Here is a 27,931-nt window from a genome sequence, read left to right as displayed (position 1 = left end):
ATAGATGTGCTTCTGATGCCATTAGCACTGGGCAGAGTGGTTTTGCTCCGTCTTTGGATGTGCAGATAAAATGGGGCTTGCTTATAAGGGATGACAGAAAGATACTCTGAACATCTGATCCTCTCTTGGACATGCACCCCGGAGCTGATGTTTGCTGACATGAGCCTTGATGTCTTCTTTTGGTCCAGAAAGATGGATTTATCAGGCTGCCCAGGGAAGTGGTGGAGTCACCATCCCTGGAAGTCTTCAAAAGACGCTTAGATGTAGAGCTTAGGGATATGGTTTAGTGGAGGGCTGTTAGCGTTAGGTTGGAGGTTGGACTCGATGACCTTGAGGTCTCTTCCAACCTAGAAAATTCTGTGATTCTGTGATTAATGGCTTGATGGCATAAACGGTACGGAGAGTGTGGGAAACATCTCTCTGATCTGCTAAAAGCATTTCAGCTCCTGCTCATGGCCCGTCTGTACATCTTGCCCATTGCAGTAGGCACAGAACCAGGGCTGGGCACTGCAGGCAGGATCAGAGGAGGGGCAGGGAGGCTTCTCAGCCCTGCCCGATGGTTTTCAGCTGTTTGTTGTAGGGACTTTTAACCCCAAGCTTCCTGCTGCTACCACTTCGCCTTCCTGAGCCACGCTACAAGACCAGCAGGTCTTCCTGGCTTTTAAGGATCCGATGCATCTAAACATGCCTCTAAACAGTCAGAAAGGCCGCTTTTTGGTTCGTGCTTCTTAAATTAGCAGGGCCCGGAGCTTTTCTCCGGGTGCTCCTGAAGGGCAGTGCTTTTCACTCAGAGGGCTGGCGGGGCGGGGACACCCGGCCTACAGGAGACGGCGGCCGGGCTCTCCTCCGCCGAAGGCCCTGCCGGGACGGCAGCGCTATTTGGCCGCCTCGGCACTGCCCTAGCGGCCTGGGCGGGGGGCAGGGGGCGGGGACCAGCGCGCGGAGCCCCCAGCCCCGAGGCCGCTCCGGGCCCTGCCGAGGCGGCCCCGCGGTGCCCTCGGCCCCCCCGCCGGGTGACGTCATCGCCGGCCGCGCAAACCCCGCCCGAGTCGGCGAGGCCCCGCCCCCCAGCCCGCTGCGTGATGACGTCAGCGGCGGCGTGCCCCTGTGCCTGAGCCGAGGAGACCCCGCAGCGAGCTGCCAACGCCCGTTGGAGACGCGGAGGTGAGCGGGGCACGGGCCGGGCCCCTCCGCCCCCCGCAGCCCCCGGCCGGGGGGAGCCGCGCCGCGAGGGGGGGGGGGGGCGGGAGGGGGTTAGCGCTCGGGGCCGGCCGGGCGCCGCCCTCCCGGTGCCGCGCTGTGCGTGCGGGGCCTCCTCAGCCGGGGCTCTGCCCGTAGGGGTGCGCCTGGGGGGGGGGGCGTGCGGCGGTGCCCGGGTCGGCGGAGCTCGGCCGCCGCCTCCTCCTCCTCCGCTCGCTGCGGCGGGGCCTCGGCGCTGGGGAGCGGCGGCAGCAGGAAGGGCCGGGCCCGGAGGCCCCCTCGGGCCCCGCCGGGAGGGGAGCGGAGCAGGGGGAGGGGAGGGGGGGAAGGGAGGGAAAATGCCGGTGCCTCGGCACCTGGCGGGGAGCGGCGGCTGGGCTGCGGGGAGGCCGGGGCCGGTGCTGGCGGGGCTCGGGCCTCCCGCTCCTTCCGGGGGCGAGCGCCGCCCAGCTCGCGGCGCTGTGCGAGGCCCCGCTGCGGCCCCCTGGGCCGGAGGGGCGGCGGGGGGCGCTCCGTGCCGCTGCCCTGCCCCGGGGCCCGCTCCCGGTGTCGGCGAGCGCAGGAGGCGGTGGCGGTGCACCGAGGGCCGCTGCTGAGGCGCGTTTTTCCCTTTCGGTTTTGGAGCCCCGATTGTAAGGTGAAGGGGCTGCCGCAGCGCCTTGTGGAGCTGTCGCGGTGGTAGGCGTGAGGCCGATGGGACCTGGTGGCAGCGGGGGGATGCCCTCTGCAGCCAGGTGGCTGTGAGCCTAACAGCTAGGGTTGTGAAAGCCGTCCTTAAGAAAGAGTTGCAAAATGGTGCTTTTGCCCTGTCCGGGTGGGTACTGCAACCCCTAGAGCTGCTCTGCTACCATCCTTCGACAAAGCGCCGTAAAGACGAGGCCTTAATGAGGAGACCGGTGACGACTGTGGAGTCAAAAGTAGTTCGGTCTGACCATCTATGATCGTCTTTGTCTCCTGTTCATCTGTGAATGTTTTCTCTCCCCTAGAAAAAGAGGTGCTAACTGTCCTTATTCAAAATGTGAAATAGAAATACCCTAAATTTCCTTTCTTTAGAAGAGTATTTAAAGCCTTTGTCAAGCTTGAAGTGTTACTGATTGGAATAGTTCAGTAAAGCACTTTAAATTGCCTCTTTTGGTTAGCGAAAGGTTCAATTGCAAAAGCAACTTTAGATAGAAAGTCTTCATGTTTGGATAACTATATGTGGAAAATCTGTTGTTCTTCTTTGCAAACTGCTCTTTGTTATTGTACCCATTATGGGGAAGGCAAATATATGTCTGAAACAGGTCATAAGGATGACCATAAGGCTTGAATCAATATATTGTTAATTGTGAAATCATTCTTTGTTCAAAGTGTTTACTCCGTATGTGCCTCAGTAATAAGGAGGAAAAGCATTTTTAAGTCTTGGCAAGAAATAAAAACTACTGTAATGCAAGATAAAACTTGCTTGCAGTTTGCTAACATGTTTTAGGCAGAAATTTTAATTGTTAGATTTGCGTACTTTGAACTTGGTTATTCATGACCTGTACCTGATGCTTTTGATTCATTACATATGCAGGTTTGGGTTATTTGCTTACCTAAGACTGATGGCCAGTTTTGAAATGTTTGTTTTTGTTGTGAAGTAGATCTGTTGTGAAATCCCTGGAGTATCTAGAATAAATCTGTAGATCTTCTACTAAAAGATCACTTGTAAAGAGAAACGGAGCCATCTGAAACTTGTAGGGATTTCCCAGATGAGCGTGCCTCTATCTTTTTCTTACTTTCCTAGGAAACGTGTACAAGGCTGGTGCTGAGTGCGGTGTGCAGCTGGCTGCTAATCCTGATATTACAGCTCCTTCTAGTTAAAATGGAATTGTACTGAAAAAAAATTTCCAAGTCTTATGAGCGTAGACAGCTGGGACATTTAATTAAAATCTTTTCATCAGTTATCTGTTACCCTACAGGCTTCAAAGTTGATACAATGTTTTGGTATAATAGGTTTCAGCACTGCTTCAGGCTTCTGAAAACCTGTACAATATACTGAATACACATCACTGCAGTTTTGGTTATCTGTTTTATACTACAAGTGCTTGCAGCTTTCAGTCGTCTGTGCTCCTGCACCCTTCAGTCCTGCTAGTCCATCTGCCTGCCTTCTGGGTTTGGCCCAGCTTTTGCTTTGTCTTTATGCTCGATCATATGAATTTCAGCCATCCCAGCTTCTACAGCGATGGCCTGTAAAGAGTAGTTGTAGAGGGATGTAGTTATCCTCATGCTTGAGGCCTGGCTTCTGAGGAAAGAACGCCTCTTTCTGGAAGGTGAGGTTGCTGTCAAAGTAAATAGAAGTGAAATTGTGTTCTAGTGCTCTGTCTAGCAAGAAGCTTTCTTTATCCACTTAGTGTATTCTAGGCTTCTGCCATGGCTACTGTCACTCCGTTATGCTAAATGTGTATAAAAAAAAACTATTTTTATTATTTAATATTATGTCATTTTATTTGTTGTATGACTAGATTAGCTTTTATACTGAACTTTTAACAGGAATTTAAAGCAGCTATACTTCTGCATCCTATCATCAGTTAATTAGGTGGCTTCCTTCAAGCCATGTATAAAATAGTTTATACCATATGAGCTAAGGGTAGCAGTGGCAGTACTTCCTAGGGCTTAAACCTGGAGTATCTGTGGACGCCCTGTTGCGGCAGCTGCCTTGGGAAGTTCTTGTAACCACTTTTGTACCTTTCTGGTGGTACCTGGGTTACTGGCCAAAATCAGAGACCAGAAAGCAAAAAAGTGACAGAATGTGCATTAAGGCAAGGTATTCCCAGGTTCTGGTGGTGGGTCCTTTAGATGGATGTTGGATGGAAGAATTGAGTTTACTTAGTCCTGGGTATGCAATAAGCTTAAAATAACGAATGTAGGAAGCAGAGTTTCAACTGTGTTGTCATGTAATTGACCTTTGTGCTCTTCCTTTTGAGTTTCAGGTTATGATTTCTGCTTTAAAGAAGTTTTAAAAGCTCCAAAATACCGTTTAACCCGTTTCCTCATCAGTAAAGTCACTGTTTTTCATGAGGCATTACTGACTTCTCTAAAGTGGCTTTATAAAGAGAAAATGAGCTAGATGTGCAAAAGCTTTTCGGAAGCATTGTTCTATTTTTAAGCTGTTGTGTTGCTAATTTACCACCATTTCTTTTGAATGGTAAGGCATAATTCCCAGCATAAATTATTCTGAACTCTGTTCTCATCTCATGGAAGAAAGACAAATGCTTGCTTCTTGTGCGATTTCTGTGTGCACCGGGCCTTCTGTTGAGCCTTTCTGTTTGGAAGCGGTGTGCAGATACCACATTTGTCTGTATTGAGTCTTCTGTGCACGTGGTCAGATTGCAGGTTTCGAAGCGTAGACCAAACTATGGCTGGGTGGAGGCTTTCACTGGGCTGAATCAGGGTCAGGGCCAAGCTCAAGTGGTGGTGGCGTGAGCCTGGTGGAGGCTCAGAAGCAGTCAGCTGTGTGTGTGGCAGTGGTTTCGGGTGCCACAACGGGCACCTCCTGTAATGGGCTGTCTTGAACCACTCAGATCTTGGGTTGAAAGGTGCTGTGGTTTTGTCCAACGATGTGGTCTGTTTTGGAAGGAAATAACGGAACCACTCTTGCAGTTCTTGGATGTAAGGGAGGAAGGCACCCACCACTTCATATGCTTGTGTAGCTGTTTGCAGTGGAGAAGCCTGGCTGTGGAGGTGCTGGGCTGTGTCATGCCAGTGGGCATCCTCTGTCTGTGGTTCCGTCAGTCGGCTCCAGTTCAGTGACTTCACTGCTTGTGTTGCTCAGCCTAGGCAGAGGGGCTCTCAGGAGGATCCTCTTCTTCCATGCCCTGGAGCAGGAGGTGTTGTGTCTGTGTGTGCCAACTACTGAGATCTGTTGTGCTGTGAGGCAGGGCTGCACTGCTTCCTCCTGCGGCTGCTGGGTGCCAGGCACCCTCTGCTGCTTTAGCTCTGGCTTTAGCTGTTTTAGTTCGCCAGCTGCTTCATTAGCTTTAATAGAAACACCGAGGTGGGTCAGTGTTGATTAAAAGTCTCTTCTGGAATGCTATTAAAGCTTCATCTCTTCAGTCCTTGGCAGTGTTGCTGATAGGCCTGAGCTGCCCCCCGGTGTGCTGCTTCCTCCAGACACCGGGCAGTTTGTGTGCGTGGAGCCCCAGCACCTGCACCGCTCCCCAAACATAACAGCAATGCTGATGTGCATGCAGGGTGGCTGCCGCTGTGAACAAATGTGCATCAAAATAGCAGTTCTGCCAATGTCAGCTCTGCCACTGGCAGGGAAACATCGAGGTGAGTGTGCGCTGTGGTAAGTCAGTAGTGCAAACAGCAGCACAGGGCTGCTCTGCATCGTATTTGTAACTTAGTGGCACGAACCTGAGGTCATTTAGCTAGGACTGCTTAACACAGAATGAGGATACCGAACAGGATTTTGTTACACGGTAGAGTAAAACAGCATCCTGTGGGGCAGTTAGCGAAGAGTAAAATCTCAAGATGTCCTTGACAAAAATAAGAACTTAATGCAAGCACATATGCTTTTTGGTGCTTAATAAGGGCGGGGTTTTCCCAGTGCTGCTGGCTGGTTTTGGCGGTGCAGCCATCTTGCACTCTTGCCTTTTCCTGTTGAGTTGATGTTAAAGGAAAGGTTACTGTTGTCAGCTTACATCTGCTGTAATTTGCTCTGAGGTACAAAGCAGGACGAACTGACAGTGCCAGCACTGAAGCACATGAGCAGATGTCAGCCTTGCAGCACAGGATCACTGGGACTGCTGTAGCAGCACAGGGCCCATTGAGTCATGCTTACTGTTTGACTGGGCTTCACGGGTAGCTCTTCTTTCAAACGTAGGACTAAAATGCAATGGTGTGGCTACCAACTGCCTTTTTTTTTAATTGTTGAACTTGAAAGGTGGTATAACGCTGCTAGTAGTTTAGGTTTGGGTTTTTAAAATTCCCCCAGCCAGCTGTCTTTAATTCCTGTCATGTGCACATCTCTGCTCCTCTGGTTTGTTGTGAGGAGCTTTTGAGAAGTAGTGCAAAGTAGCTGTCGCTCAGTGCTTAATTAGAAAAGTTGCATTAGGCATATAAAACAGCTCGTCTTGGGCAGTTGTGTTTTAAGAACACCTTGGACTTCTCCTTTGGTAACTCATAGTAACTTGTCCAGAAAAAAAAGTTGCTTGGAAACAATGTAGATGTTGGGATAGTCAAGTTTTGTCAAGTGGCAGACTTTGACTATGTGTCTGGGAACTTGGTGCGCCCCTATGTTGAGCTGGTGTTCATGTACTGAGGGCAGCCTTTGTGGTCCTGAGACCATCGTCAGACTGAGGTCTGTCACAGAGCCCATCCTGCCCTTGTGGTGGTAGGGACCATGGGTCCCTTCTGCTGTCATTTTTTTCTGCTGCACACTGAGACTGGGGCTGTTGGTGATGGCAAAGGATGGGTCTTCACCAGAAGTCTTGTGGTTGTCTTGAGAGCACCTTGTAGCAACAGCTTTTTGGATGTATGTCTTGTAATTAGATAACTTCTCTATAAACTGAATGTTAGCTGTTTCTAGCTGAGATGTCTCTACATTGCAGAGTGTACGTTTTGAGATAGGATTTAAAGGAGTGTCTGAATTTTTATTGTAAGGTCAAAAAATCCTCAAAAAGAAGGATATTTTTTCAAGACCCTTAACTGATTTGGTACAAGACTGTTTAAGCAAGTCTCCTGCTCTTTGCAGATTTTGCCTTAGACTTCATCCTTTGCTCTGAGGGGAGTGCTACTGCTGTGCTGTTTGTAGCTTGACAACTTTTTTTTTTTAAGCTCTGTTTAAGAAATTGAACCCCCAGGCCCTCAGCCTGACTTGAATCTAAGGGATGCTGTGTGCCTGCAGCAGTCAGTGCTACAGACGAGTGGGCAGGTAATGTTGGGCACTAAGTGGTTTATGTGTCTTTTACATTTCATGTATCATGTTGGATATCTGCTGCTTCTATGCTAGCATACTTGTGGGGTGAGGTGTCTCCTCCATGAAGAAGACTCCTAGCAAGCTGGAAGGTGGGCTTGAGACGTTTTGGGTGACTTTTGGAAACGGCTGTTGTATGCTTGCAGAGGGAAATACTGCCCATGGTAATGCTGCTCCTCAAACTAGTTTTGACTTCTGTGTCTGTTTGCTATTCTTGGAGTCCGTCTCAGAGGGCTACTTCTGCTGGTGTTTTGTGCCATGTGTGGCAACAGAGGGGTCACCAACAGGTCCAGCCTCCTGCTGACAGCTGAGCTTGTGTGCTTTGTGGGCTTTGGAGAGCTGTTTGTGTGCAGGGATCTCGGAGCTGGAGTGTCTGCTGCTCTGCTGGCTTTGCAATACAGGCATGTAACTTTCTCCATGATATTGGTAGGTGTCTCTGGTGGGGCAAACCTGACTGCTGGGATACTACTAACAGATTATGGCACTGCAGTGCACATGGTATGGGAGACTTCTCGGTTTCAAAAGCAAAAGTGTTGCTCTCTGGTGGGGACAGGGGAGGTGGTGAAGGGGCAGCGCTTTTGGGTGCAGTGCCTTGAAATGGATGGGATTTTGTTTGAGAACTTGTTCCTAGATCAGTCACATTCTTTATTTAGAAATATTTCTTTTATAAGATATGAAATGAAAGGTAGTGTGGAAGGATGAGAGTGTTTAACAGATCGGCGTGGATAAAAATCCTCTGTATAGTGTTGTTCTGACTGCTTTGACCCCAGAGGAGTTAGATGGATGCACTGTTTACTGTAAAGCCATTGTTTGGAAAAAAGTTTTTGTGGTCTTTTCAGTCTCCAGAAATGGCTGTGCTTGTTTTGTTGCAGTGCGGAGCAGGCTCTGAAGCTGTGACAGGCTGCTCAAGCCTTGGCTTGCGCGTTAATGGTGCGTGCTAAAGAGCATCGTGAAATGGTTCTCGATCGCCAGCTTGCAGCGAACGGGGCTCAGCCGCCATGTGCTGAAATGGCAGCAATCGCAGTGCTGCGTGAAGAGGAAGTCGCGGTGCTGCCGTGGCTCGGCAGGAAGCTAGTACAGGATGTGTGGACAGATTTGACAACTTGGTTTCCTTTGGCTAGAGGAAGGTACACATTTTAACCTGAACACAGAAATTAGTAGCTCAAAAAATGAATCTTGAGCAGTTCAGTCGCTTGAAACTTGTGCATCAGGAGTGACGGTGGGATCGCGAAGGTTAGTGCTCCATAGTGTAGTAGGGAGCACTTCTATATGAAGCATGACACCATTTCACTAACCCTTCAGTTAGTACTTCACATTGTAACTGGAATATATCGTAACTACTGTGAATTACGTGCTGTTTTTTAAAACTAAGCAGCTCCTGTAGCAATGCTTTGCTTTGTGTGTTTGCCATTGTAATGGGAAAATGGCTCGCATGGGAGGGGCTGCAGCTCTTTGGGCCAGCGTTTCTCCCAATTGTGCTGGTAAGTGGTAGCCTGCAATGGGTTGCTTCAGGTTTTTGTTGTCTGGCAGATGTCGTCTGGTGTGTGTTCAGGCCTGTGCTGAGAATGGGTGCAGTTCCAGGCTTTCCTTGGTGTGGATGTGTAACGCCTCTTAGTGCAGTATTGCATGGGGCACTTTGGTTAGGTGTTCATCCTAACATTTGTATTTGTCAGTTGCAACTTTCAGCAAAATTCTGAAAAATGGACCTACTTGTCCTGGAATAGGAGGACTGTGTGATGAATTTGTAGACCACCAGATGTTGTAACTCTCAGGTTCCAGAAAGCTAGATCCTATTTTTCTGGGATGCTTCTGAGTTCTGTGAAATCACATGCTGAACAGGTGAAAATGTAATGAATGTTAGAAGTATGATCAGTTAACATTTTTTACTGAAGCACTGATTTTTTTTTTTTATTATTCAAGATTATAATACAAAGAGGTTTGGAAAATTAAATGAATTTAGGTTTAAAAAAAGCCTTGTTGAGCAGACCTAAGTTAAGTTGTGTTATATTCAGCTTTCTTTTCTGGGCTTGACTGAAAGGCTCAACTACATGGCTCAGTCTACTTCCTGCACTCACACTGGGTGCTTTCCAGTCTATCTCAATTCCCTCAGACATTTTAAAGAAAATTGAGTGCTTTCTGGTCCTGCTGGGTGTCCTATAAGTAGATTTACTTCTGTTAGACACTTTGCGGGGAGGAGACAGAAACTTGGAACTTTTTCTCCCTTCCATAGCATTCGCTTTGGGGAAGAGTTATTTTCCAGTTGTATCTCGTATTGGACTATTTCTTTTCATGTCACAACTTGATGTATGTGTCTCTAAATGTTTGTTTTTTTCCTCCTATGGAGGAATAGGTGCTCAGATAGTACAGAGCAGATAGCTCCCTAAAAATGACTTTGTTTTCAGCTGTGTTTTGTGGACCTGCTAGAAGTGGAGAACATCAAGTAGCTCATCCAGGAAATACGGAAAGCCTTCTAATCCAAGTAAAATGACTTATTCAACAACTCTGCTTTCCCACCAGTAAAACTTTGGAGGCCTATGCTTAGCAGTCTAAATCTGCTTAAAACTTAGGTCACCTTATTTCAGTGTTTAGAAGTGAATTTATATATCCATTTATCAAAATGTGGGAAGATTCCCTTTACGTAATGGATGTGCTCGAATGCAATTTGGTCCTTGAAGGCAGCAATCCTATAGAGCAGAATGGCTTTCACTTCAATGTGGGGTGAATTAAATCTCTGTAGAGAAGCAGCAGTCAGCCTGTTAGAATTTCTGTGTTTTGGAGTAAATCTTCTTTTCTTCCTTTAAGAAAACCTACCCTGACTTATCCAGACCCCTGCTGTGCAGTTCAGGTCCTGCTTTGTGCTGCAGCATTTGCAGCCTGGTCTGTCCTGCTGGCAGGAGGTGCGTGGTGAGGGCGAGCAGCGCTTCTCTATGAGATCCTCTGGGACTGCTGATGCCCTGTGCTGCACAGGCTGCATTGATGCACGTGCCTGACCTGACAGCTTCAGGCATATTGCTGCCGGCGTGCACGGTGCGTGTCCAGCTTGTGTTTTCGGTCACAGGGGAAGGAAGGGTCTGACCTGAGCCCCCGGTAAGAGCAGAGCATCATCTCACCTGGAGCTGGTGTGGGGACCTGGTTGTGGCCAAGGGCAGAAAAACGTGGGGTCTGCAGTGCAGTTGTGATCTGATGCACCTTGTAATGCAGATGTTGCTTTGTTACTGCTTGACTGAGGTCCTCTGGAGCAATGAGGCTTAGTGAATAACATCAGTTACACCCCTTTTTTATGAAGGCATACGTGAGCTTTTCCTGTACGAGTGCACATGCAGCAATTTGTAGTTAATTGGGTTGGGATGTTGCAATGCACAGGATGTGCTTCAGAGTGCTGGGTTCTTCTGTTAGTGTGCTGTGGGCTTATGGAAAGGCTACCTTGGAGATGAGGAACCTGCAGATTACAGGGGGAATAGAAGAGGAGGAGAATCGGGAAGGAGGGAGGAAGGCAGGACGGAGGGGTAGGTGTCTGCCAGAGGGGTGGCAAGTGAGTGTGGCTTCCTCTGAAGGGGTGGCAGCAGCTGGCAGTGTAACCAGGAGGTGGGTGTGCTCCTCTGCTTGTCCCCGTGCCTGGGACAAGCAAGGCCAGCTGGAGCAGAGATTTGAATTTGGGTGAGCAGCATAATAGATTCCACTTGGAACTGAAAAAAGCAAGCTAGAAATGGCTGGAAAACCCCATCTGGTGTGCTTTATTGTACTTGATCTACTAGTGCTGAAAAGAACTCAAAGCCTGCTACCTGGTCCATGCATTGGCACTGCTGAATGCTTGTCTGGGCATCTTTTGAGATGGTTCATTTGAAGATGGCTGGCTCAGTCTTGGAGCATCCCTACAGCATGTGAAGAAGAGCTGCTGATGCTGTTTGTTCTGAGTCATTAGCAATTACCTTCCCACATAAGCTGTGCTGTATCCAATTGTATTGCTTACTATGACCGGAGTGCTCAAAATCTGGAACTACATTTTTCTCTCTACCAGGTCATTCAGAAAAGGGAGATCTCCAGGAAAGTCCTGGTAGCGTGGTTCTGTAGGGATCAGCTCAATTTTTTTTTATGCAGTTACCTAGAAATGAGAGCCACAGCGACATCCTTGCCCCACAAAATGGTGGCAGTGCTTTAGGCTAGCAACTTGTAGTGGGTATCTTGTCCTGTGCTCCCCCCCTACACCCTGGCTGAGAATAATTCAGTTAGCAAATCTTTGCTGCTATAAACTTCAGTAATATGGAAGTGTTTGAAACTTGGTGGCGACTTTGACTCCAGCAAGCCTTGTGTCAGGATTTCATATCTGTACGTGGAAAAGAAATAACTGAAGGCCTTGTATTTTTCTAATTAAAATGACATCTTAATCAAGGGCAGCTGTCTGGCACTGGAGGCAGCAAGCTAAGGTTTAGAAGTATTGATAGGCAAATATTGATTGAGGTGTCAAGGTAAATATTGATTTAGTTCCAATAATAAAATCCTGTGGCGGGGCAGCGTTGCAGCAGCTGGCTGCTTCCAGATCTTGTGTCCAGGGAGTAATGAGATTGCTCGGGGTCTGGTGCTGCTGAGTTCCTCAGTTCAGTCACCACTTCCAAGTGGGGATCAAAGTATTTGCTTAAGTAGCAACCGTGACCCAGAGATTTTAGAATTGTACTTGAACCTTCAAAAAAAAAAAAGGGGGGGGGGGAGGGGAGGAGGATTAATCATGTCATGTTTACTTCTGTCTATCCCTGCTTATTTTTATGCCATAAATTAGTTTCAAAACTCATACTGCTGTATTTCCTTGTGAGATGTGTTTTACTTAGCAGCTATTGAGACCCAAGCTCACACTTCTACCTTTCAGTGTATCTAAGGCTGGATATTTTTATGGATTAGAAACACTCTGGGAAGGCAAAGATTGTTTTTTCTCCCAGCTCTGGGTAACTAAGCAAAAACCACACTGTGTACAGGAGTGACGTAATTTACCTGGTTCTTCTGCCTAGCATTAGAAGTGACTATGCCAAATAAAATCTTGGCTGGTATTTGGCAGTTGTATGCAGTGGGGAGGCTGGCTATATGGAGGAATTTGCATATATGAAAATCCTCTGGGGTGCGTGTATGGTGGAGAGACTGTATCAACCACCATCTAGGAATGTCTTGTGTTCAGATCCCATGCATCCTGTTAGGGAGCTTGGGCTCTGGCTGAAGCTTATCAATGACAACCTGCTATACAGTGAGAATGAAAAACCTCTAAATACTTCTCTTGTTTTCTTTCAGGTTTACGTTGGAGTTGATACTATAGCAGACGTGAGCTATGCAGACGATTAAGTGTGTAGTTGTGGGCGATGGCGCTGTTGGTAAAACCTGTCTCTTAATTTCTTACACAACAAATAAATTCCCATCGGAATATGTACCAACGGTGAGTGCTGAAACAGCTCTAGTTGTTCTTTTGGTGTGATGGGGTTGGGCAGCATGAGTTTCCTTCCTAATTAACCTTTATGGCATGAACACCTTAACGCTTGTTCTTACAGCATGTTGGAGACTAACACATGGAAAAGTAATGATCAGCTTGGTATGCTGCTGCTACTGACTTTTGCTATTACCTGGTAGTGCTGGGATTCTTTTCATGCATGTAGTCTGTATGCTGTTTTGACTATTTGTAGCATCTGGGTTCTCTTTGGTGGCCATCAGCTGGGCTCTGTGAATAAGATCACTTGCAGTTGCTGGAACTGTTAAGTGGGGAGTGAGCAGCAGGAACTCTTGCTATCCAGCTTGCTGAGCTCAGTTGTAGCTGTACCTTCATTTTTAGGCCTTCACTTTTAGGGAAACTAGTGCTTCATGCTGCTAGAACAGCCAGTGACCACAGTTACTGTTTCTGATTACTGTTACTGATGCTGATTTTTTTTGCTTTGCAACTCTGAGAGGTCCATAGGTCATGCGGTGAACTACAGAGCATGTCTAGTTATTTCTCTCACGTTTGGCTGAAGTCATGTTTGCATCTAGACTGCATAATGTCATTCCAGTTGTACATCCAGATACTTAACTTTGTGTAGTCCTTTGCTATTTCTATCTCCATGTAACACGCTTCAGTAACCTCTGAGTATTACAGGGTCAGATTTCTGAGATTGAATCCTTTGGCTTATCTAAAAATCAAGTTTAGAGCAGTTTGGCTGAGGCACATGTGTTATTTTTCTAACAGGGAAGTGATGCTGCTCTTAATATTGGATATGCAAGATTGGCATGCTGACAGTGAGATAGTTCAGGTTTTTTTGGGGGTAAATGATCTTTTCTGCTATTGTAAAGCAACTTAAAAGAGTAGATAACTCCTCTGAGTTACTGGGTAGCTCCTTCCTGATGCCTCTTTCAAAATAGCAGCTAGTTTAAAAAAAAAAAAAAAAATCCTGTCTTTGTGGAAGAGAAGTTGCAGTGAGCTTCCATGCCTCTTTTTTTTAGCTGTTGTCTTTCTACACTCTCTGAAGATCTTCAGCTTGCTAAATTTGAGGTTTCCTAGAATGGGATGGACTTTCATGGGTTTGATATTCCTTTTGTTTTAGTTGTAGATCTGGAGCTGAAGAGGAAGCTTGAAGTACCCCAAACCTAAGTGTATTCAGCTTGGATGCAGTGACCAACCTGAGGGTTGTGTTGTGGGCATGGAGACCTAAGTTCAGCCTGTCATGGAGATCCTCTTGTTATGAGCTAGTGGGGGCGCTTCACCATTCTCTAGCTTTTCTGAGTGGTGCTGAGTATCTTGTTGTGGTGCTTCTAGGACAGCCATGTTGCATACTGAACCTATGGAATTCTGCTTGCCCTATTTAAGCTAGTCTTTATGGTCATGACAAAATGAAAGTGATGAGTGAGTTTGGGCAGGCAGCCAACAGCTTCTATACTTATCCCTAGTGAAATTACCCTTAATTATGTTGAAAAGTTTTAATCTTAAACTCATGAGGCTTCAAAATATACTCTTTAAATTTGCTGTCCTGCAGATGGTAGTACTGTCTATAAATCCCTGGTAAGAAACTATGTGGAAAAGTTACTCCAAGAAATTAAGTTACTTGCCAGAGAAGTGTTTTCAAGGTGTGCTAAGGCTTAATTTGGGTCCATTTTAAAGCTGTCCAATGCTTCTGAAATACTATTTACCTCTGAACCTCATGGCTCAAGAAACACATTGTTCTGGGAATATCACAGTCTTATTTCTAACCCTGCTTATTTCAAACTCTGGAAACTGGTAAGTAACCTCTGATATTCAGGCTCCTGCTTCTAGTGATAAACAGGAAAAGAAATATAACAGCATTGTTCCCAAATGAAAGCAAGCTGAGAGCAAACCCAAATGTCCGTGGAATGTTTGTGGCTGAAGAAGGAGACATGTAAGAAAGACCCTAGAATAAAGTCAGACTGTGTAACAGAAATGGTTAAGCAGGAAAACCTGGAGATAAAGTTTTGCTCTGGAGCATGGTAAATATGGGCGGTGGCTCGAGGCCAGTGAGCCAACCAGCACTGGGAGTCCTGCTGCAGTTATACTGCTGATCTAACAGCAAATCCTGCTGCACACTACTGTGAGGTGTCTGAGAGAAGAAGATAGCAGGCACCCTTTGTTGAGTGTGTCTCATGGTATGTGGAGTGCTGTAATGAAGAAGTCAGCCTGCTTTCGGCTGAGTCCTTCTGCTTATGCAATACTGAATACAGGAGGTGCTGAGATAAACCACATGTGGTCACTGTGCTTAGTGGTACTTATGAACAATAATAGGAGCAAAATGCTGATGTTTGTAACAGTTCAGACTGCTAGATAAGTTTACTTGCTTTGCGGTTCTGTCTCTTTCTTGAGGGTGTTTCCTGGTGGGAGATGAATTTCATGCTGGTGCTGAGGTCCATGCATGGTTTTCATTCCTATTTTCAGAAAAGGTAGCAAGAAGCTTGTCTGGGGAATGGTAGGGCAGGTGTGAGCCCTGTACCACAAAAGTTCAGGCTTTCTGCGGTAAAGGGCTGCCTTGTGCTGGCAGGAATTGAAACTTTTTGTCTGGCTAATGGCTACTCTGGGTTTTAGCTTGTTTGGCTCAACTGAAAATAAAATTGTGGGTTGTGCTGGGTCTGTAGCTTCCAGGTTTGTTTGAAGGCTAGCCTCATAACCTTGGTCTCTTCTTAGTGCTGAACCCCAGACCTTTTCAATAGTGACTGTACCTTTAAAAACAAACAGGGAACATAAAAACAAACCAAATGTTAATGCTCCTAAAAATGGGCAGCTCCAAATAGTATTTTAAACTTGCTGTTCGATGGGCAAAATAAGGGGATAGTAGAGGAACAGAGTCAAGCAGCAGTCCTGGTTGAGCATCTCTGGGGGGTTAAACTTCTGACTGCCTGCTGAGGTCTCGAAGAAGAAGAAGAAATGTTCTGACCTTTGATGGGGGCATACCAGTCTCCTGGTCTGTACCTAGCAGGAGAGTTTTCATCCTGAGCTGTATTTCTCAGTCTTGGAGCAGTGGTCGTCATATGTTGCATATGCCCAGTGAAATGCCCGCTGCCCTCCTCCAGGCTGAAGGTCTTGCTTGTAACCGGATGCTTTCTGGGTTGTTAGTCTGGAAGGGATTGGGCTGCGGATAATGGACCTGTGTGTTGAAATGTAGTACAGTACTTAACATCTTGAAAGCTTATCCAAAGTAGTCTGGAAGGTGGGCTTTCAGCTGGGGACATGCAGCTTCCTGCATACAGCTTCTCAGTCACAGTGAGTTGTGCCAGTTTGAAAAAATGAGTGTGGTGTCAGGTATTGCTTTAACCAGGACAACTGTCTGGAAAGGAGACTGATCTGATGAGCTCTTGAAAGTTCACATTTGAAGTGCTGTCTTGCGGGTCTTAGCCTCAGAATTTAGTGGGAGTTTTTCAAGGACCTGGACTCTTAAGCCTTTATTATAAGAGCATGTGACAGCTCATTTCTCCATGTTCTTCCTTCTCTCACTTCCATGAAAAGCTTTCAAGTTGAGTGTGACCTGCTTTAAATTAATGCTGCAGTTTGTCACCTGTGAGAGCTTCTGAGCCTTCAGGTTTGTGCTGAAGTGTAGCCTGTTGCCATTCCTTACTCGGATCTCAACCGTCTCTGAGTAATCTTGCAGAATGCAGAGGCAGCTTTTGTTTCAGTGGGAATGGTTCTCAGTGGTCGTAACTTCTGAAATAGTCTGTCGTGGTTTTGAAGATGCAGTGGTCTTTGGTCTATGGATGCTGACCTCAGACAGCAGACTCCTTAATGAGTATGCAGGTTTTGAATGAAAAAGCTTTGGATAGGTCCTCATGATCAGCAGTGTTGTAAACAAGTTACTTGGTCAACCATTTCTGGTGCAGGGTTAGCATTTGACCTGTGTAGCATGGCTCCTCTTGTGGACAGGACTGTTGTGCTGGCTGCTGCACAGAGACACCATGACTTGATCTTCCAGAGCTGGATTCTACATTTAGATTAGGGATGTGAATTTGGCACATATTGATTTTGACTGGCTGCATTACTGGGGATGCTTTCCTCCAAAGTTGGAGGATAAATTTCTGCTGAAAAGATGGGGTCTGAATTGTGTTCCCTTGATGTTCAGAAAGATGAACTTCAGAGGACTGCAGTCCTATGAGTAGTAATCCCATAGCTCTGTCCTGAAGGATGTAAGTAAGGCAAGACTGAAGGTCATCACTTCTGTCTTAGTGGGGACATGTGTTATTGGGTGTAAGTGTGAAGGTTGAAATTTCTGTGGCAATGTGGGAAACCTCAATTACAGGCAAGAGCTGTTAGAGGTATGTTGTTCAGTGGCTTTTACCCAGTTACACTCAGTGGTGTATCTAGTGTGCCTTTGCTTTAGGTACCTCGTGGAAACAACTCTTGCATCCCCGTTCCAAATTGAATTGTCCTGTTAATAGCAGCATAGTAAGCCTGATGGATTCTGTTGTCCTGCTTAGATGACTGTTACACAAACTGGAGGTCGTCTGGCAAGGTGAGTAGGATGATGGCTTATTCACAACCTCTTAATATGCTTTCTTAACAGGTTTTTGATAACTATGCTGTAACAGTGATGATTGGAGGAGAGCCTTACACCCTAGGCCTATTTGATACTGCAGGTGAGAAATCAAGTGTTTGCATCATTGTAACACCTCAACTTTTAGTTATGATGTTGAACATGAAGACATACTTTTTTTTTTTTTTTTTTTTTTTTTTAATAAAAGGGAAAAATCTTTATTCTACTTTCCTGAGCTTTTGGGAGTTGCTAAATTGAGTTCATTAAACAAACCAACCAACCTTCTTGTAGAGCTGTTCTATTTCGTGACAGTACATAACAAGTTTCAAACTTTTACCTCTAATTTAGGGATTACCTGGTGGATAAGAGGTTTTGTCTTATTTAAACAGAAGTAAAGAAGAAAACTGAAGAAAATACACGGACTGTGTGTGATTTTTTTTTTTTGTTGTTTGTTTAGTAAATAGCCTATTTTTTGCCAAATGTCGAGAGAGGATGACAAGCAGTGGAACCTCTTAGATGCCCATGTGGCTTGTCTTTGGTGCCATAAGGTGGATGAAATCTGGATGTTGTATGGGGCTTCATAAGCCCTATACGTGCTTTTTAAAATTGCAAATCTGCACAATTCTTCATATTTACTAGATTATATTTCCGTTTCTGACTGGAGAAATGTACAGTGATTAAACTACTACCTATGTTTATTATATAGCATGGAAAACTTAATGGGACAGGTTAGAAACTGGTTAAATTGTTAATTACCCAGTCCCCACCCCATAATAACACCAGATCAGTACAGCAGCATCTGAATTATTCAATGTATGATTCTTCAGGAGACCTTAGTTAGTAACTTGTTACCTAAAATTGACTTGGTAGAACTTAATGTGGCTCTTTCCAGCTGTTTTTACCCTGGTCTACTGTATTCTTACAATACTCAGGGGTCTGGTACCTGCTTAGTTTTGGAGCTGTTCACTGGTACCAGTAAGAGCTGTGTTTTAGTCCTGCTGCCTGTTGTACTACTGAGGTTCTCATGGCTCAGGCCTTTGGAAACCAGAGCTTGTGCAGAAGTACACATTCATGCTGTCAGCCCCTGAGTGCAGTGACCCATCTAGTAGTCCTGCAGGCTTACCAAATGGCTGAGTGCATATAAGTGACTTGATGAGCTTGTGGATATAACGGCTTTCCTTTTGGAGTCAGGCTTCTGGAATGGAAGGCTTGGCACTTCAGGAGTCACCCATCTTTTTGCTAAACAGTAGCTATCACAAGTCACAGAACTTAAAAATAAATAAATAATTAAGGATGAAATCCATGCTAATGACTTTTACAATAAAATATTTGTTTTTCTACCATGAAGACAGCTTTTTGGAGTACACTGCTAATTGCAGCGAAGTGTTTTGGTCAGTGCTTAGTTCATCTGTGTCCAGCCAAGCACCATAGCTTTAACAAGCTTTTTTAGGCATCTGTCTTCAAACTGTAGGTCATCTCGCACTGAGATGTCCCAGGTGTTGAATCAGCTACTTCCAAGTCTCGGAGGTCTTTGTCCTCCGTGGCCAAGAGACCAGTAGTTGTAATCTGAGGTCTTTTGAACAAGTTTCTTAACTGGTTGCCACTTCATACAGCAGCTCCTTAAGTGTGAGGTTTGCTTTGCTTTCTAAAAAATCGGAATTGGGCAGGTATAAAAACAAACTTGCCCAGAGGTGAGCTAGTGAGTCAGTGCTAATGGTGCACTCTAAGGACTGCCTGCTGTCTGACACAAAAGAAAGCCTGGCTTCCTTTGAAACACAGCCTGCACTGGGACTTCGATGTGTTTTTGGGGGAATGCTGCTGGACAGCCTGATTATTCCCATAACAGCAGCATTGTTTTACTGCTCAAAGGACACTTTACTAGATGTTTGCAAGTATCAGTTGGGAACTGCTGAACAAAACTGTTTGTGCATGTTAATGAAATTTGATGGCAAAATACATTGCAAAATCCATTTAATGGATAGAACAGGTGCAGAAGACTTCTATAAAAGTCTTTGTTGTAACTGAGGAAAGCATTCTGCAGTCTGTGGCTACTGGATCTCAATTTGTTAGAGCATACTCCTGACTTCCATGTTCTCCTGTGACTTTAAGCAGCTTGTTATTACGTAGCAACTGACTGTATTCTGTATTTGAAAACTAGGCTCCTTAATGTTTGGATTCAGGGCATGTGTATTTGCTTAAGAGTTAGGATTACTCACAATAATGCTTTTGTGCTGCAATATGTATTCTAGCAACCTGTAAAGGGTGATACTTTAATGTCTGCCTCTAATGCTGTTAATTTTCTCCTCTTCTAGGTCAGGAAGATTATGATAGATTACGACCTCTCAGCTATCCGCAGACAGATGTATTTCTGGTCTGTTTTTCAGTGGTGTCTCCTTCTTCATTTGAAAATGTGAAAGAAAAGGTTTGTTTCCCTCTGTCTAGAAAGCGAAGAGCTGGTGCAGTGATTTTAGAAATACCTAAGGGAATTAATCTAGGTAGTCAGTAACAAATACTTAAAAATCTTCTCTCCTTAGTGGGTACCTGAGATTACTCACCATTGTCCAAAGACTCCTTTCCTGCTTGTTGGGACCCAAATTGATCTAAGAGATGATCCCTCAACAATTGAGAAACTTGCCAAGAACAAGCAGAAGCCCATAACTCCAGAGACGGCTGAAAAACTGGCCCGGGACCTGAAGGCTGTTAAATATGTTGAATGCTCTGCACTTACGCAGGTAAGAGTTGGTCTTTGACTGTTTCTGCTTGTTTGTATTCCATACTTTTTTTTTTTTTTTTTTTCAGTTACAGGGGAAGAACAGTTCAGTATGAATGTGAAAGGATGTGAGCTCTTTCTGCTGTTGGCACGGTAGCTTTCTCTGTCCTGTTGTTCTCAGGCATGAGGAGCTGGCAGTGGTACAAGCAAATCAGCCTGTAAAGATTCGGCATAGTGTAGAGGGGAGATGGAGGAGGGTTTGCTTGCTTAGTTTGCTTTTGTGTTGGAGCAAAATAGCCCTCAAAAACTTAGAGGGCTTGTTATGGGCAACGAGTGGGTTAGAACACAGAATGCAGTTCACTACTGAAGAGAGCAGGCAAAAACAAAATAACACTTCTCAGATGAGTGGTTTATATCTCAGCAAAGTAAGTTCTCTTCTAAGAATAGAAGCCTTCCTAGCTGTGAAATCTTCTCTCTCTTCCTGTGAGAGCTTCCTTTTTCTTCTCACCATCTAGTCTGTGGTGATGTACATTTCCTTTATCTGCCTTAAGATGAAGGTTCTATTGAAACAGAAAATAACTATCAAATAGTTCTTAAGATGTCAACATGGTGGTGCTATGAACTAACTTGTGAAAACGAGTCTAAAAACAACTAAAACTGCTTACTTGAGGCCAGGAAACTCAACAGTTCTTTTCCTTTAAGTCAGGAATACTGGGGTGGGAAGTAACCATTGACTGGCTAGCTGGAATGCTGTCTTTGGATGCCTCCAAAACTTAATCTTGTGCCTACTTTTGCAGAATTTATTTCAACTCTTCACAGCGCATTAAATATGAATTTGTCCCTACCTGATGTGCATGGAACTAAAGGTGCACAGTATCAAGTCTTGCTCTTCTACTTTTTTTTTGTGTATTGATCTATAGTATCTTGAGCACAAAGCTTTATTGCTGAACTTTATGAAGCCTGAAGTTCAGTGTGTCTTGCACCTTTTGCCCAGATTGCATGGTGGCTCTTTTGTTTGGGTTCCTGAGACTTTTTGTAACAAAGCTTTGCCTGAGTGATTGCTGAGAAGAGGCTTTTGAGGGAATTTAGCAGGACACTGGTACTGGATGTGTTGTGGTAAGGCATACTATAGTTCATCCTGGGAATCTCTAAGCAAAAGGTAGCCTTGGCTGTGCCTCCTTAGTGCCCACGTGGAAACGGAGGGCTATTGGTGCTTGAACCGTAATTCTCCTATAGCTGTTTAGTCCTCAAATACCGTTTTAGCTGGTGTCTGTTGCACAGCTTGAACGCTGCTGCTAACTAGGCTGTAGAACCTACTCACTGGTTAAATGGGTACTAGGATTTTTGTCTTAAGTCAGGGAGATGCATTCTTCTGTAGCTTTAGGCTGGCCTTGTTTGATCTGCTCAAATGGCATGGAAGCCATTTTGTTCTTTTTATTTCCAGATAAACTAACTGCATCAGTTGCAGGGAACAGCTTTCTATGCTGGGAAGTTCAGCCTGAATTTCTTGCGGAGTACTAGCAATTGTACACCCGACAGTGGTTTCAGAGAGAGAATAACCTGGTAGGAGGGTTCAGAAGCCTTCTCACCTGAAAGACTAGTCAGTCTGCTTCTGCTCTGTTCTCTTCTACTTCATTTTTTGACCTTCACCACAAAACATCTCTTCCTCAGTCTGTTGGCAATAGCTGCCAAGCAGAAACATAGGTTCTCTGCAAAGGGATGTTTGAAGTTTCAAGCAGTGATCTAGCTGGCAGCTTGCTGAACACAGAAGGTGGCTGGCCGTCCTAGCCAGGAGGGTGGTTTTCCTGCCTGCAAGGCAGAGTTGTAGCAGTTGGTTTCAACTGAAGCTAGACTCAGCTGGGTAGTTCCAGTCTTTCCCTTAGCATCCATCTACACAGTTCACCTCAGCAGCCTAGGTAGTCTTCGGCCTTCCCACTACCTCGCAAATGACTTTGGCACCGCAATAGCAAATAATCATAACATTGTAGAGCTGGAGTATGTGTTTTTCTGGAAGGAAGGTTTTGTTTGCCTATGGGGAAGAGTCATTTCTGAAAGTAGTAGGTGAGCTGTAAGAGGCTGAGTTTGAGTGTTTTTTATAGAGACGGTATCTTTTACCTTCTTGAGTTTGAATGTGTAATGGTGAGGAGTGAGTTTTATTCCCTTATTTTCTTATAGGTGTAGAATCCCTTTTTGTGATGAATGCGGTGAAGTAGATCTGTTTCAGTTTCTTCAATTACATCTACAAAATAATACCCAAATACTACTGTAAAGGTAGATAATGTTCTGTTTTAGGGAAGGATGACTGACAAACAGCTTACAAATAAAATGACTGATTGTTGCTTGGTATATTTGATACAAGTCTGAGTAACTTTCTGTAGCTCAGTGCCAGTACCTGACACACAGGAACATTTTGAATTTGGTTCCTTATTTTTTTCCTGATGTTGGACTTGAACATAGTTGATGATTTTGACACAGCCAGATTTATAAAGTGTCTTAAACCCTCTGTGAATAAGGGGAGCCTGAGTTCAGCTGGCTTCCCAGTCTAGCCCAGGAACCAGTGTTACTTGAACCAGAGCACCAAGGCTGTGTGCTGTGGTGTCAGACACTGCTCCCTTCATGGGGTTATTCTTCTGTCATCTGGACTTCTGATTCTAGTCTTACTTTCACAACAACTTTGCCCCTGATTTTTCTCCACTTCATCGATCCCCATTTTTGTGGGCTAGGAAAATGAAGGAACCCATGAGTAGTAGAATTAAGGAAGCCTATTTTTCTTGACTATTCCTCTGAGTTCTTTTTAACATCTTACAATTGAGTCTATATGACAGCCTTAATCTTACGGAGAAAGGAAATCTACTTTCATACTCAATTTAGGCATTATTTATTTGAACTCTATAGGTTTTTAATCAGTATGGGTTGCAATGCTTTAAAAAAAAAAAAAGGCTGGAGAGAATGTGTGGAACTATTGTACATGATGACTTCCTTAGACAGCTTACGTACTTTCAAGTATAATCTTGCATGTAATTTGATGGACTTAAATGCTTCCAGATAGAATTGTCTTAGATCTCCCATGCGTGTGCTTCAGTAAAAGACTTGCTAAAAGATATATATGTCTAGTTTAACCTGTGAGGGAGAAATCTGTTACATTTGAATGATCTTCCTTTTAAAAAAGAAATCTTAATTTTGCAGAAATTAAGTTACTTGCAGAAAGCAACTTAAACTTTTCTGTTCTTTGGCTGGTGTAAAGCAGTTCTGAATTTATGAAGGTTGTGCTCATGACAGTAGATTTAGGCGAGTCCAGTTAGCCCAAAGTAAGCCAGGTTTCACCTCTGGTGTTCACCTGTAGCTTGGCAGAGCTATGTGGGGGTGGCCGTGTGCTTTGGTGTTTCTGTTGTGCTTCCAGCAAATGCAAGGCGTGCTTTGTGCTCTGGTGTAATCCCCGCAGGCTTCTGGCAGCTATGTGACTCCTGGTGTGGTGTTGGATCTCTGTTATTCCAGTCCTAACACTGTGTCTGTCTTCCTGGACTTGAGTGGTTATACTTCCCATGGTAACTAACTGAATAACTGAAATGCATCGTTCCTGTAGCTGGCTCCTAGTGTCAGCATAGCAGTGTTAGGTAAGGTACTGCATCACTTCTTACATGACCAGTAGCCAGTGTCTGAAGGTGATGATGGCTTATTAGAGAGGTACTGCTTCAGTCCCAGACTGTTTTCCCAGCTCTTTGGAAATCTTCAGTTATTCAGAGACTGAATTCACAGAGCAGAATTATTTGGAGCCTTTGCTCCGGACTGGCTGCTGTCCTAGTAGATAGGAGCAGCGAGTCCCTGCATCTTATGTGCAGTGGGTCACCCACAGTGGGTGACTACAAAAGGAGGTGTTTGGGCAACCCTTTGGGCCTCTGTGTTGGGGCAAGCTGCTCTCCAACATGTTTGTTCCCCTCTAATCTCACTAAGTTTATATTCACTACAGTTTACTGAATGTACAGTACAGGGGTAGCCACTGCTCCTTGTGCAGCTCCTTCCCTGTTTGTCTCTGCCAATTGCTGCTATGTTTGTTCCTCTGCCCTTTTGGGTGTTCATTTTGTCGAACTTGATGGCCTGTCACATGTTTTGCCTGTTTGTCTGACTTCCTGGTCATCTAAATGAGATTTCTGCCTGGGACCTAATTTGTTTTTTGCCAAGTAAATATTTTTACTGCCTCTGTGAATTCAGTCTGCTCTGTCCTGAATGCTCTTTGTATCTGCTTGTTTTTCTCTAACCCTCTAACCTGGCTGCTGTTTTTTCTCCTCCCCTCTGTCTTGTAGAGAGGTCTGAAGAATGTGTTTGATGAGGCTATCCTAGCTGCCCTCGAGCCTCCGGAAACTCAGCCCAAAAGGAAGTGCTGTATATTCTAAGCTTTCTCCTTCCCCTCTTGCTGCTGCTTCCTCTGTCCCACTACTGTAGAAACCTGGTTAAAAACGAATAAAACCACCTTTATTGAAAGCCGTTGTGTCTGCTTACCATTTTAGAGCAACCTCTGTATTAGCTCTTGGACTGAAAACCATACTTAAGATCTTTAGTAAAACATCGTGACTGTGGAATGTGAACTGGACTCGCTTAACTCTCTACTGCTTGGGTTGCCAGATGTGGGTAGCTTTATAATTCAGGCTGTTGGGGGAAAGGATCTGATTACATCATTATTTTAAAGAAAGATTGACAGAGTAAGACATGTCTGATCTTCCTGAATCCAGCTGGAAGAAGCGATGCGTATTTTCAATTTCTACTTGTGACTCTTGTTAAATGTATTTGCATGACAAAAGTACATGAAACGGTGATCTGCAAGTTACGCTGTAATGTGAAGGATTTTCTGGTTCTCCTTTGTGCAGTGAGATGTTTTTCTGTTGCTATTGCTTTGGCTGTCCGTGCTGTAGTGGAGTATTTGTAAGTCCTTGGGAAGGAAATATCAATGTATTTGCTGCTGCTTTATGAACTGTTAAACTTCTTGCTTTCACTAACATGGTAGAACATTTCAGTAATAGATCCTTAAAGCCTGTTACTGTAAGATGTAAAGCTGCTTCTTATTCTTACGCTTCTGATTTTTATTGTTTTAAGGAGAAAACGTCAATTGTAGTTTCTTTAAATTTTGAAATTAAAAATTGCGGTTGTTTGTATAAAGGAGTGATGAAACTTTATTCTGATTTGCACTTCCTGGCTTCAGTTTAACCCTTATGCAATGTATCTGCTTTGTACTCCTCCCATTTTGACTTCTCCGATACCATGCACAGCTTCTGGGCTCCACCTGGCTGCTTCTTAACCATGGGGTGCGTGGGGCCAGAGGCCTGACCACAGCGTGTACTGGAGCAATTGATTGTTGCATGCTTGCCTTGTCTCTTCTCTCTCCTGACACACGGGTGTCTGCACTGCTATGCTCAGTGTGTTCCGGACCAAGCTCTTCATTCGAATGCAGCACTTTCTGCTTTGTCATTAGCATGTGAAATGTGTTACTAGCCAACTAACCATAAAATCCGCATTGGGTATATGACTTCAGTACATGTTTGCTTCTTGTGGAGTATACTGGTCCATTCTCAAAGGACTTTGTTCCTGCTCAGCAAAGCAGATGCTCTGCTGAGGACCTGCTAACCGCAGCTGCGCTGCTTGGGCAGCCCCTGGATGAGCAGAGGAGGCTCTGGGAGGTCCAGATGGCAAACCTCAACCACTTGCTAGCAGGGTCTGTCTGCCACTTGGCTCTCTCTGGTTTTGTTTATGTGAACTCAAAAATGAGACTGCCCCTTTCTCTCTTTGCCCCTTTTCAGAAAGGCCTAAAGAATGTATTTGATGAGGCGATATTGGCTGCCCTGGAGCCTCCGGAGCCGAAGAAGACTCGCAGGTGTGTGCTGCTATGAACGTCCCTCCAAAGCCCCTTCTGCAAAGCTGGTGTTTGATGTCATACTAAAAGCAATGTTTAAATCAAACTAAAGATACAAATTTTAAAATTTTGTTTTTGCAATAATGACAAATGCCCTGCACTCCCATCTCCCCCACACGATCCCTGTGTGAGATGAGAATGTTAGTGTTTATTCCCCGGTGTCCCCTCAATTCAGTTAAACTAGTTAATTTTGAGTAATTATGTAGTATCGGAAAACACTGATCAATACTAGTTTTTTATTTTGTTTACTTGTTTCTAATTTTTTTGTTTAAAATCCAGCAATGCTTGTGATGACTTTTTTTCTGTAACAGACTAATTCTAGGCTGTTTTATTGAAGTCTTGTCCCTTATATCAGTCTGGCAAGACTTGGTTCTGGTTTCAAGAACTCCTAGGGCTGTTCTGCAGTCAGCCAGCAGCCTGTGTGTCAGCAGACTTTCATACTACAGACAAATACAGGAAAGTAAGATGTCCCAAGCTGGTGCTCATCTAAGGAGGAATGTAGAAAATGCACTTGCATCTCCTCTGAATTTGCCTTGTATTTCTCCTCCTGGCTTTCTACTCTGCAGGTCGTAAATTTCTACCCTATCCTCTAAATTATAAAGTCTTAGGAATAGAAGAATCCTTTTCTCTGGATGCACCATCAGACTTGAAATTAGCTTGCCAGTCTCTTCGTAAACTTTTTGTCACAAGATGAAGAAATAACAGCACATTTTTAAACATGCCACACTAACTCAGTTGGCTTTTAACAAGTCCATCTTCTGCCAGTCCTTAATTATTTGAGAAATGCTTAAAATGACCAGCGTATACACTGCTGTTTAGACATTGAAAGGACCCATTCTGCATTAAAACAAGTTTCGGAGCTGGTCTTGGTGGTGCATCTTGTGCTGGGTGGGCCAGCATCCCTCAAGGAGGGGTGGAAATACAGACCTGTGTCAGTAGGAAGGAACTGCAAGGAGGGCTCTTGGAGGGTTTTCTAGTGTTCAGTGTGGCACCATGTAGGGACCAGTTAAGGGAATCCCCTTTTTCTGCATTTTGTTTGTAAGTAACATTGAACCTGCAAGATGGGCTACAGTCCTATAAGGATTGTGTGCAGGATCTTCGTGTAGACTGCAGTGTTATTAAGGATTTTACCAAAAAACACACTTTGGCTTGCAATTTTTTTTTTTCTTTTAAGACTTAGGGAATCTTCTCCATCTTCCCAAACTCCAATTTCTTGTCAACTCATTAGTATTGAACCATTGCTTTTTCATGTCTAAGTTCTTTGTATATGCATTCTTTTCAGATGTATTAAACATAAAATATCTTCACGAGCCTGCCTGAGGGTAGTTATTTCCTTTGTCTTTGTGTGAGGGACTTGTGAATACATGACTTTTGTCCTTTGTGAGCCCCTCTCTGGTCCTTACAAGTTAGTCTGGGCCTTTCCTTAATGCCTAATGCTATCAGTTTACACCTTCCTTCCTCTGTGCTGCTGGCCTCAGTTCTGTTAAGATGGTTGGGATCTGTGGCAGTCACTGCTGTTGTACCCAAATCTGAAGGGTGGGTGGGGCACAGTGCTCCTTTAATAAGGGAGCACTTATGCTTGATTCCAAATTGTAAAAGTAGGCTCTGGGGAATTACTGGGCTCTTGTACCTCTTCTGTCTGGGAGGTGGTCTCTGTGAAGTTTCCTGTTGCGTGCCATTCATGAGCAGATAACAAAAATCCATAAAGGAGGAAATGATATGATACTTACCTCCTATTTGAAAGTGCACAGACTTACTGCACATTTTGGTATATTCTGCGAAGGAAGGAGGTCTCGCACTGTTGATGTATAATGTGCGTTAATTACTAAAAACATACTCCAAAGAGCTTCGTTGAAGGTAACTTGTAATTTAAGAAGCTGACTTTTGGGTACTGTAATCCAGAAGCTCAGCGTAAAACATGAGCTTTTCACTTTTTAGCAATTAGTGCTGCTGTTCAGCTTTGCAGTTCAGTTTTTAGTTGCTGTCTTCTGTGGGGAGAGTTGTCTGTAGCTCTCTGGCTCGCAGCTGAAGGTACTGCTCTATGTGTGATGCTCACTGACAACCCAGCACTGGTGGCTGTTCCTTTTGCTTACAGCAGGCTCAGATGGGCTCCTACATCCTCCAGTTGCTAAACCTAATTAATGTCTAAAGTTGGCAGCCAGGCCAAAGTGGCCAGAGGATTGCTTGCATGAAATCAGGTGGGAAAT

The 27,931-nt window shown here is 44.8% G+C and overlaps 1 protein-coding gene across 2 annotated transcripts; it reads left to right on the top strand.

Annotated features, from left to right (window-relative positions):
* Positions 1–1,036: 1,036 nt before the first annotated feature.
* Positions 1,037–27,034, top strand: CDC42 (cell division cycle 42). 2 transcript variants are annotated; one of them, XM_084495318.1, is made up of 6 exons: positions 1,037–1,164; positions 12,413–12,554; positions 17,143–17,215; positions 19,425–19,534; positions 19,647–19,844; positions 24,124–24,973. In XM_084495318.1, the coding sequence occupies exons 2-6, from the start codon at positions 12,450–12,452 to the stop codon at positions 24,211–24,213; spliced, it is 576 nt and encodes a 191-aa protein (XP_084351444.1). In that variant the 5' UTR covers positions 1,037–1,164; positions 12,413–12,449; the 3' UTR covers positions 24,214–24,973. The 2 variants fall into 2 exon arrangements, with proteins under 2 accessions (XP_084351444.1, XP_084351443.1); XM_084495317.1 differs by lacking the exon at positions 24,124–24,973 and adding an exon at positions 25,612–27,034 and having other exon boundaries at positions 1,038–1,164.
* The last annotated feature ends 897 nt before the right edge of the window (positions 27,035–27,931 follow it).

This window comes from Aythya ferina, assembly GCF_964211825.1.
Source record: "Aythya ferina genome assembly, chromosome: 21".
Classification (NCBI taxonomy): Eukaryota; Metazoa; Chordata; class Aves; order Anseriformes; family Anatidae; genus Aythya; species Aythya ferina.
The sequence above is the reverse complement of the archived record's forward strand: the minus strand, read 5'-3'. Positions and strand labels throughout refer to the sequence as shown.

Coding starts and splice junctions, on each gene's coding strand:
- CDC42 (XM_084495317.1), top strand. CDS start 12,450: ATGCAGACGATTAAGTGTGTAGTTGTGGGCGATGGCGCTGTTGGTAAA. Junction 12,555..17,142: donor CATCGGAATATGTACCAACG/GTGAGTGCTGAA, acceptor CTTTCTTAACAG/GTTTTTGATAACTATGCTGT. Junction 17,216..19,424: donor AGGCCTATTTGATACTGCAG/GTGAGAAATCAA, acceptor CTCCTCTTCTAG/GTCAGGAAGATTATGATAGA.